Source organism: Phodopus roborovskii, unplaced genomic scaffold, assembly GCF_943737965.1.
Source record: "Phodopus roborovskii unplaced genomic scaffold, PHOROB, whole genome shotgun sequence".
NCBI classification, from domain to species: Eukaryota; Metazoa; Chordata; class Mammalia; order Rodentia; family Cricetidae; genus Phodopus; species Phodopus roborovskii.
The window spans coordinates 48,306,142-48,316,874 of NW_026126407.1; the positions used below are offsets into that span (position 1 = coordinate 48,306,142).

A 10,733-nucleotide genomic window follows, 5' to 3' on the forward strand; every position below is an offset into this window, starting at 1 on the left:
CTTGAGAGCTTGGCCTTCAGTGCATTGGCTTGTGGGGAGGAACATTTCGTTTTCTTGTTGTTGCTGCTGCTGTTCGCTCCTGGATCCCCACACTCCAGCCTGCCCTTCCTTGTTCTTCAGATTGCACTTGCCTTTCAGCTGTGCTCAGGAGTGGCCCATGCCTGCTATGGTTCAGATCACCCAAGCAGGCCCAGGTTTCTGGGGGTGGCATAGCTAGTGAATAGCTTGGCTCAGGTTGAGGGCTCCTGCCCCTGCGTGGCCCGTCGCTGACCTGTGTCCTCCAGGTACTTCAGTTCCTTGCTGGTTGCCCAACCATAGACACCAGTCCTGCCTACCTCCTTCTTCCCCAGTAACAGAGGTGTTTATTTCCTCGTGGGCATTTTCACTTTTATGAAAGACTCCAAACACAAAGAAACACAAAGCAAGTAAGAGTTTGCACCTGCCACTCATCTGTCAGACACTGTCCTCCCACACTGCCTCTACTTTCTCCACAAAGCCCATGCACTGGCCCTGTGTCCTCCCTCACTCTGCTTCCCAGGCTTTAGTTCTCCTGGCTCTGCCATGTGGTGGGCTGTATGCCCCCTCCTATGCTATGCCCACAGCCTGATGTGTTCCTGATGGCTGTTATGTCTGGTCCATATGTTTGCCCTCCCTGCACTAGGCACCTTCCAGACCTACACTGTGTACTAAGCCCCGGCTTAAAGATATCTGCCATTGCTGAGCAAGGGGCAGACCTTTGCCCTCAGCAGGCTGTACCCTCAGCCAGGTGTCCTCAGGGGTGAGCAGTGGCCAGCCATTGTATAGTAGAAGGACCTCTGGAGTCACTGCTGCTGTAGGGAGACTCAGGCTCTGCTGGGGGTGGAAACTGTCTACTGGGGACAGAATTCCCTAGGATCTCCTGTGGGAGGAAAGCCCCACCCTGGAGAGAGTCCAACCTTCAGTTTATCGGCAGAGCAGGCCTAGGGTGCCCCATGTGTTAGGTATGACTGGGTTACTGCAGCCATAGTATCTCAGCCTCCCTGTCCTTCTCATAATTTGGGGACCCCTGGGAGGTGATACCCACTGATCTTATGTCACTTTCCTGAAATGCTGCCCTCCAGGGCTCCCAGAGGTTTTGAGAGAGGGTACTGGACAGTAGGTCAACTCGGGGTGTGGGGGGCAGTCATAGGTTGCAGGTCATAGGGCAGCCACTGTAGTATCAGTATTGACAGGTAACAGCCCTCTTGGGTCACTGAGCCACCCATCCTCTTGTCCCCACAGTGGCTTCTCTCTCTCCAGCTTGTTTTCCAAACAATTTGCTTAATGCAATTCCCGACCAAGTTGAACATGACTAATGGTGTTTACCCACCACCGTCGGGCAGACGAGAGGGATGGCTGGAGGAAGGAATGCCTGAATGTGCCCACTCATGACACCCTCGTCTCTTGCAGAGACCCACGTGGGCTGGCACCTGGCCTGAAGCTGGCAGCATGGAGCCCCTCTTTCCACCTTCCACACCCAGCTGGAATAGCTCAGCTGCTTCCAGTAGTAACCATAACTGGTCGCTGGTGAGCCCAGTATCATCGATGGGAGCCCGGGCAGTACTAGTGCCTGTGCTGTACTTGCTGGTGTGCACGGTAGGACTGGGTGGAAATACACTGGTCATCTACGTGGTGCTGCGGCATGCCAAGATGAAGACAGTTACTAATGTGTACATCCTGAACCTGGCTGTGGCTGACGTATTGCTTATGTTAGGGCTTCCCTTCCTGGCTACGCAGAACGCCGTCTCCTACTGGCCCTTTGGCCCCTTCCTGTGCCGCCTGGTCATGACGCTGGATGGCATCAACCAGTTCACCAGTATCTTCTGCCTGATGGTCATGAGTGTTGACCGCTACCTGGCTGTGGTCCACCCTCTCCGCTCAGCCCGGTGGCGTCGGCCACGGGTAGCCAAGCTGGCCAGTGCCGCTGTCTGGGTCTTTTCACTGCTCATGTCTCTGCCACTCTTGGTCTTCGCAGATGTCCAGGAGGGCTGGGGCACCTGCAACCTAAGCTGGCCAGAGCCTGTGGAACTGTGGGGCGCAGCCTTTATCACCTACACATCTGTGCTGGGCTTCTTTGGGCCCCTGCTGGTCATCTGTTTGTGCTACCTGCTCATTGTGGTGAAGGTGAAGGCTGCAGGTGTGCGTGTAGGCTCCTCTCGGCGGCGGCGCTCAGAGCGCAAGGTGACTCGCATGGTGGTGGTGGTAGTGCTGGTGTTCGTGGGCTGCTGGCTGCCTTTCTTCATTGTCAACATTGTCAACCTGGCCTTCACGCTGCCTGAGGAACCTGTCTCTGTTGGCCTCTACTTCTTTGTGGTGGTCCTGTCTTATGCCAACAGCTGTGCCAATCCCCTGCTCTATGGCTTTCTCTCTGATAACTTCCGCCAGAGCTTCCGGAAGGTTCTGTGCCTACGCAGAGGATATGGTATGGAGGATGCAGATGCCATAGAGCCACGTCCAGACAAGAGTGGCCGGCCACAGGCCACACTGCCCACACGCAGCTGTGAGGCCAATGGACTCATGCAAACCAGCAGGCTTTAAGTGCCCCAGTAGCTCCTGATGTTGTCTTCTGGGATGTGAGTGTGCTGAGATGCTCTTGTCCCCAGGTCTGCAAGTTGAACTCCTCTTGGTGGCAGTGTGAAGAGAGCCAGCCTCTCAGGCCAAGAAGCAATTTCCCAGGAGGAAGCCAGGAGATGCTCGTGTAAACTGTTGGTTTGTGCTGGTGACTGCCCACCCTGAAGCTGTGCTGGGCCCTCAGCTACTGCTGCCTCCGTGTTCTGGTCAGCATGGAAGCCAATTGAAAAGTACCCATGTGTGCTTGACCCCGGCCTCTGCTCACAGAGCTCCTAGGCCTCTGCCATCTTGCAGCTGCATGTACTTTGAGGAAACAGTTGAAGCAGCTGGACTGGCCCTGGGACAGAGATAAAACCCTGGGGCCCTACTCTGGCCTTTCCCCGTCTTTCTCCAGCACAAGGAAAGTGAGGTCTCGGCCTCCACAGTGGAATGGGTGTGCAGGGTAGTGGAAAGTGGGAAGAGGAATAGACTCACCAGGACCCAGTCTATTCAGAGTGGCCCAGTAAGGGTGGCCCTGGGGAAAGACTCTACAGGGGTGTCCCTGATGTCCAGAGACTGAGGACACACAGGGGACTTAATAGCCCTCCTTCTCCTTAAGACTAGGACTCTGTTCTTGGAGAGTGGGCAAGGTGAGCAGGTTGCAGGCAGGAACTGCTCCCAGTGCAAACAGCACAGCCTGGAAAGACCTACCATGTGAAGAGAGTGCAAATGTCAGAGCCAGAGAGGGCCAAGTCCCCGAGGAACCTGTGATCCCTCCTCAGCCTCTAGCAGCTTCTCTACTCCAGACCCAGGGTGTGCTCAAAGAGCCGCCTGTCCATGGTTTGCTGGGGTCCCCAGGGCGCCCTTGGGCCTTTCTGAAGCAGGAAGTTAATCCCATTATTCCCCTGCTCTGGACAGCCCTGCCTGGTGATGCCTGGCTCCCTAGGAGGGTTCAGATGCCAGGCCAGCAGGCCTGGGCAGAGGAAGGCTGTGGGAAGCTGCAGGGTCCCAAATGTGACCCCTCCCTAGACAGATGCCAAGCCTGGAGGCTCATCTCTCATAATGAGGGTATTTGTGTCTGACAATCTGTCCCCAAATAAATTAGAAAATAAAGTGTTTGATTTTTTCCCAAAGCAAATATTGTCGGTGGAGCCAAGTGAAGCCAGTCAGATCAGAGAACCCCATAGATGCAGTGTCATCAGCTCCTGGCCTCAGATAAGGACAGTAGGGGACACTTCTCTCTGGAGATTCTGGACTCCGTTCTCAGGATCTGGTGACAAAACCCACCCCACCCACCAATGTCAGCATCCCAAAGAGGAGTGTTCCCAGAGGAAACAGAGGCCACTTTACCCCTCAGCCTCTACCCACCATTGGTCCTCCTGGGATTGTGCTACAAAGGGCAGCCATATCAAAGGGCTCAGGAGGGTAAGCAGAGGGATTAGGTCTCTGCTAACAATTTTGACGAAGAGGGTTCTTGACCAAACAAAAGTGTTCTCAGAAGTACAGACGTGACAGGCAGCCAGCACCCTCTTGCAGGGAGCATGGCACCGGCATGTGCCATGGAGTTGAACATAGAAATAGGTGGAGGGAGATTATCCTTGGCCCTAGAACTTTCCCCTATACCTCTGATCACACTGTTCCCTACCCTGCCAACCTGAAGCCCCATATGGCAGGCAGCAGCATACAGGCCCCAGCACCAGGGAGTCCATTCCCTTTGTACCCCAGTCCAGGGTCCCATCCCAACAGGGTTGCAGTCTTGTGACCTTTACCCATTCCACTGACCACTTGATGGTCAGTGCATACCATCCCTGCTCCCAGACCCAAACTACTGGTCCACAATGCCCCTTTCCAATCTTCCCTGGTGGTTCTGGCCATACTGACCCCATGGGCAGGCCTCAGTCAGTTCTATGCTTCCCTAAGCTAGGCTAGAAGAGTGTTCTAACAGAGAGAACCACGTGTGTGAAGTCTCAGAGGCCAAGGAGCACAGGCAAATGCACCCTCCTGTCCGAATAGGTAGGGTGTCAGGGACAGGTTGCAGCAGGAAAGAGGAGTAGGTACAGCCCCAACTCTTCCTTAAGAGTCTCATCACTGGTCACCAGCAAGTAAGGATGAGCTGAGATGACACTAGAGGAGGGAAGCCAGAGTGTGACTGGTGTACAGGTGCTAGGCCACCAGGAATGGGGCAGGAGGTGGCCTGAGCAAGATGTGTGAGTGAGATGCAGGGGCTCCCAAGGTGCTGAGAGGCTAACACGACATCCCTGGCAAGAGCTGGGGCAGTGACCCCAGGCCGGTTTCTGACTAAGGAGCATGGAAGGGCTGAAAAACATGTGAACTATTCTGGGAGGTCCAAAATTGACCAACATAGTTGGGGAGAGGAGACAAGACCCTGGACACTCTAAACGCACCTGTATTGAAGGCCTGGTGGGTGTCCAGAAAAGCCATAGGCCCTGGACACTGTGAGCACTGGGATGTCCTCCACTGCAGTCATGGAGAATTGCAGGGGTAACCCAAAGCAAACATCCTGGGGCCACTGTGACGGTCTGCTGATCTACTTTATGGCTCTGTCCGCATCAGTGGGTTTTATTGGGCACTGGGTTCCAGCGACTGAGTGACCTTGCCCAGGAAATCCGGCCTATGGGGCAGGGCTGAGGATGGGGAGGGGGACAGGAGATGTCTGTTTGCCTGGCAGGGTGAGGTGCAGCCTGGAAATGGGGGTGACGATGAAGCGGTTCCCTTAGTAGAGCCATGTTGCAGCAGCTCCTCTCGGCCCCCACCCCATCTGCAGGAGTAATGTCAGGGATCTCAGTGCAGATTCTGATGGCAAGGAACATTGTTCCCACAAACCGCCACTTTCAGGTGTGAGTAAAGATGGCAGGATGCCACTGCTTCCTCCTCAGTAGGGGAGACTTTAGACAGCAAGAGAGAGCAGGGCTGGGGATGTCCATTTAGTCTCTCCTGCTCCTTCAGGGCCCGCCTTCCATGTTTCCTGGGATCCTCGCTGTCATGGGAAACAGGGCATCTCCGTGGGAGTGGCAAGAGGAGAGACACTTAGTGCCTTCACCTGGAAACAATGGGAGCTTGGATAAGCCAAGATGGAGGGCAGGAGCAGCAGCATCCGATCCAGAAGAGAATACAAGGGAGAGGCCCGTGCAGGAACAGCCAGGGACAGTGGCCTCCACCCTCCCTCCGTTCTGGTTCCCTGGGCTCTCTATAGTCGGCACAGCTGAAAGCTGTTGTTGGGTCAATCACTGTCCCGAGTGAGTCCAGGCCAGTGGGAAGGTTGAGACTTGGCAGGCAAGTTGGAAATACCTGGCCCTTCCCTTTGATCACAGGAGAGGATACCTGTCCATCTGGCCACTGATTCTCCTCCCCACCGAGACCTGAAGCTTTTGGGAAGGAGCCAGTGGCCAGGCCTATTACCTCACAGAGTCTGTGTCCTCACTCCTAACTCAGCCCTGAGTAGTTGGCACTAGGTTTCCTGGATCAAGTTGGGGTACTCCTCCTGCCCACCCAGCTATGCTCCCCCAGTGGCATCATGTGCTTGCTGTCAGTGGATCACACTTCACCAAGAACCATGTTTATGTGCAATTGTTTAATATTTGTCCCATCACTGGGTTATCACACTAGCATAATGTTCCCCAAGGTTCATCTCTATGCCCTGACAGGTGTCAGCACACCCTGAATAGCGTCCTTTTGCATCTGGGGTATGCTTCATGCTTGGCAGACATATGGGTCATGTCACCATTTGGGCCTGATAATGTAGATAACACATGTGGCTGCATAAACCTATAATCCCAGCACTTGGGTGATGGCAGCAGGAGGATCAGGAGCCAGGAACTCAAGGCTTGACTCAGCTATTGTGTGTTTAAGGTCAGTCTGGGTCGCATAAGAGACTCTCTCTCTCCATATATATATATATATATGTGTGTGTGTGTGTGTGTGTGTGTGTGTGTGTGTGTGTATGTATATATACATATATATTCCAAAATCTTCAAGTCTGTTCATTCCTTCTCATCAATACTATTTTTACAGAGCTTAAAATGGATTTTCAACATATTTGCAATAGTATTGTCCACAATAGCAGCGAGATACATCATCGGATGATCAGGTGAGCTCTACCCATTTGGTAGACTATTACTCAGCCATAAAAAGAAAAGAAATTCTGATTCCTGTGACAATGAAGACAAAGCTCAGAAATATGATATGGCAACTAAGCTGTAATCCCAACACATGGGAGGCTGAGGCAGAAGGGCTGAAACTTTAAAATGTATCTTTGTTATTTCTCTCTGTGAGTCTCTCTCTGTCTGTGTGCGTGTGTGCATGCACACACATGCCTGTGAATGCAGGAAGAGGGCTCAGAACTGGATCTAAAACTATAGGCCTCTGACATAGGCTTTGGGAGCAGAACTCGGGTTCTATGTGAGAACAACAGCCCTCTTAACCATCTACTCATCTCTAACCTCAAGAATCACATTTTTGAGACCAATTTCAGATATAGAAAGAGACCCTGTCTCAAAGGGAAAGAAGGAAGGGAGGGAGAAGAGGGGGGATGTGGAGAAGGGAGGCCCACTGAGCACAGACTGTGATTTCACTTGCTCAACATGTCCAGGTGGGGCAGAGTCCAGGACAAGAGTAGAGTCCCATTACTAGGGCTGGGGAGACTAGGTGGCCACCCATAAACACACATTCCTTGAGCAGCTGAATGGAGGTGGTGGCTCCCCAAGCTGCATGTTAAATGCTATTCACCGCTTGCCACTAAATAGAACATGTCACATTGTGTGAGTTTCAGCTAATGACTCCGGATTTGGTTTTGATGGGAACCCACTCAGCTGGAAATCAAATACAAGACAAACCTTTCTCAGAAGGAGGGTAGAAGTATCACCAGGATGTCTGCACACCTCAATATTTTACCCTCCCTCTCTCCCTTTCTTGTGTGTGTGTGTGTGTGTGTTGTTGTTGTTGTTGTTGTTGTTTTTCAAGACAGGATTTCTCTGTGTAGCTCTGGCTGTCCTGGAGCTCACTTTGTACACCAGGCTAGTCTTGAACTCACAGAGATCTGCCTGCCTCTGCCTCCTGAGTGCTAGGATTAAAGGCGTGCATCACCAGTGTCTGGCTCCTTCCTTCCTCCCTCTCTCCCTCCCTACCTCCCTTCCTTTTTCCCTCCCTCCCTTCCCTCTCTCCCTCCCTTCCTTCCTTTCTTCCTTTCTCTCCCTCTCTCTCTTTCTTCGTTTTTAAAGACAGGGTCTCACTAGGTAGCTCTGCTGGCCTCGCTCACAGAGATCCCTCTGCCTCTGCCTTACCAGTGTTGGGATTAAAGGTGTGCTCCACCACACCTGAGCTTTTCTTTTTATAAGATTGATTTTTTATTATTTTTGATGGTGTGTTGGAATATGTGTATGTATGTGGGTAAATGGATATGAGTGCAGGTGCCACGGAGGCCAGAGATGCCAGATCCCCTGGAGCTGGAGTTACAGGTGGCTGTGAGCTACCAAACATGGGTTCTGAGAACCAAAGTCTGAAAGAGCAGCAAGAGCTCTTAATTCTGAGCTGCCCCTCCAGCTCCTGTATATTTTTCTTAGTTTTATCACATGGAGTGGAGCCAGCGTGTTCCTGATTAACTCTAGTTCTGCACAGCTGGCGGTCCAGGCTGCTGCCATAAATTCCCTCTAACTCTAATCTCTAATTGCTCAGGGCAGTGGCCAGAGTGCCATTGATTTTCCATCTTGGGCCTTTTCACAGGGTGTGCTTATCACTCTGCCAGGATTGGTGGTGTCCTGCAGGCTTTTATCACTGTGCAGAAAATCGAATCTTAACTATCACATCCCCTCCCAACTCTGGTCATCTTAAAATAAATGAGCTGGGAGGAGTGGGGGTGGGTTTGGGGTGCAGGCACATCCCCGGGGGTGCAGGCTCTTACTTAGCCTTGTGTTGCCTTAAGAACTTGGGTCCCCACATATCTAGAGTTTATCAAAGACTCTTTGTCGCCTTCTGAGAGCTAGGGCCTTCCTTTTCTCTTGCTCTGCCGTGTTTGTATCAGCCCATGGTGACATTGCCTCCCCGTGAGCCCAGTTCTGCCCCTCCAAACGGGCCACCTGGAAACAGGCCTGGTCATGACTCTTCTGTCTCTTTGTCCTGGTGGTTGGCATTTTCTAGGAGCCATGTACGGAGGAACCTTTCCTACGCCCATCTGCACATGGCAGCACATGCTGTGGATCTGAGACACTGGCTCAGGGCTGAGTGAGAGTGCTGTTGTCTGAGAGTCCCTGTCCAAAGCCTTCAAAGGCAGAGTCTAGAGGAACAGGCACCCTCTAACCCTCAAGTCACCACCCCCCAAATCATGACTACTCTTCCCACATAACCCTTCATCTCAACAGCAAGAGGCCAGATGTCTGCACCAGGCTGGGTGCCAACCCTTCTGCCCTTCTGAGTTACCTGGGAGCCTCTGGCCCAAGCTCCCTAGCAGTTTTGAAGCACCAGCTGTGTTCACACTGTAAGGCTGTCAAGAGGCAATGGGCTCTCTGGGTCTGCCTGGTTGTGGAGGCCCAAAATGGGGCTCTTTGCACCCCATTGTGCATGTGAGATGAACAGAATTCAGGCTTTCTATAGAGGCAGCCAGTCTGGACCTCTCACCTCAGAACAATGCAGAGTAGCCACTGTGTCCAGCACTGGGGTTCAGCAGGTTCAGCAGGCTCCTGTGAACACCAGCCATACACCCTGCTACTTTAGTGATCAGGCAACAGGCCTAAGAATGCACAGGCAAGCAGCCGCCGGAGCCCCGATGCCTAAAGGAGGTAAAAAGGGAGGCCACAAAGGCCGGGTGAGGCAGTATACAAGCCCAGAGGAGATTGATGCCCAGCTACAGCCTGAGAAGCAGAAGGCCAATGAAGAAGATGAACAAGAAGAAGGTGGAGATGGGGCTTCAGGTGACCCCAAAAAGGAGAAGTCTCTAGACTCAGATGAGAGTGAAGATGAAGATGATGACTACCAGCAAAAGCAAAAAGGTGTGGAAGGGCTCATTGACATTGAGAATCCCAACCGGGTGGCACAAACAACGAAGAAGGTCACACAACTGGATCTGGATGGGCCAAAGGAGCTTTCAAGGAGGGAACAAGAAGAAATCGAGAAGCAGAAAGCAAAAGAGCGCTACATGAAGATGCACTTGGCTGGGAAGACAGAGCAGGCCAAGGCTGATCTTGCCCGGCTGGCAATCATCCGGAAGCAGCAAGAAAGAAAGAAGAGGAGAGGAAAGCAAAAGATGACGCAACTTTGTCAGGAAAAACGAATGCAGTCACTCTCCCTGAATAAGTTAACTGGCCTGTGGGAGATGCCAGGGAACTGGGCCGTGCCGCCAGGACCTCTGCCGTGTCTCACCCACCCTGTGCCCTGGCGCCTCTGCAGCAGCCCCTCATGGCCAGGAGCCCCTATGGCCTCTTCATCTTGGCACAGAAATCATTCAGGGGTTGAGGGGGGGGCTGGGGGAGGGGCAGCTGCTATCTTTGAGACAGAAAGATTGCAGGACAGCATTTCATACATAGCCATTTGAATGCTTCTGCTGTTTTTAGAATTTGGAACCCTGGTTGGGGGGGGGTGCCTGGTAAGTGGGGTAGAGATTCCATTTGTCCAGTAGATTGCACATTGGGGGTGGGGGGTAGTGCCAGCAGGCAGCTGCTGTGGGAGTTGATGACAACCAGCCCAGACTGCTGTCTGGGTGCTCACTCAGTGGGGCTGTTGGGAAGCCTGTGCCCCTAAGGGTCCAAGGTTTGTGCCTGGCCAGTTCCGTCCAATGAGGCCTCACCTCTGACCTGTTCTGCGCCCTTCCCATCCACTGGGTCAGGGCTAGTGGCCATTTTTAACCCTACCCATTGATCATTTCAAGAAACCTCTGGCTACTGTGCACCACCCAGACAAGACATGCTCCTCAAATTCAACTTGTATATTTGGCAGATTAAACGACATTATCATAAAAAAAAAAGAATGCACAGGCAAGACCAGGCCTGGGTCTTCTCTGCTACCCAAGCTGGACCTCAGCATCTGGAGAGGAGGGCAAAAGACACCAGGACCTGGGAGAATTGGGTGTCAGGGGAGGGGGACCTCTACAGGATCCTTTCTGTTCCACATTTCCTACTAGCACTTGAAGACAGTTCCTGACATACCTCCTGCTAGCC

The 10,733-nt window shown here is 52.7% G+C and overlaps 1 protein-coding gene and 1 pseudogene across 1 annotated transcript; both read left to right on the forward strand.

The window, feature by feature from the left end:
* Positions 1 to 1,431: 1,431 nt before the first annotated feature.
* Positions 1,432 to 2,566, forward strand: Sstr5 (somatostatin receptor 5). Its single transcript, XM_051181104.1, has one exon. It carries the CDS (start codon positions 1,468 to 1,470, stop codon positions 2,554 to 2,556), a length of 1,089 nt encoding a protein of 362 aa, XP_051037061.1. The 5' UTR covers positions 1,432 to 1,467; the 3' UTR covers positions 2,557 to 2,566.
* A 6,768-nt stretch (positions 2,567 to 9,334) lies between these two features.
* On the forward strand, positions 9,335 to 10,111 carry LOC127218747 (28 kDa heat- and acid-stable phosphoprotein-like; annotated as a pseudogene).
* The last annotated feature ends 622 nt before the right edge of the window (positions 10,112 to 10,733 follow it).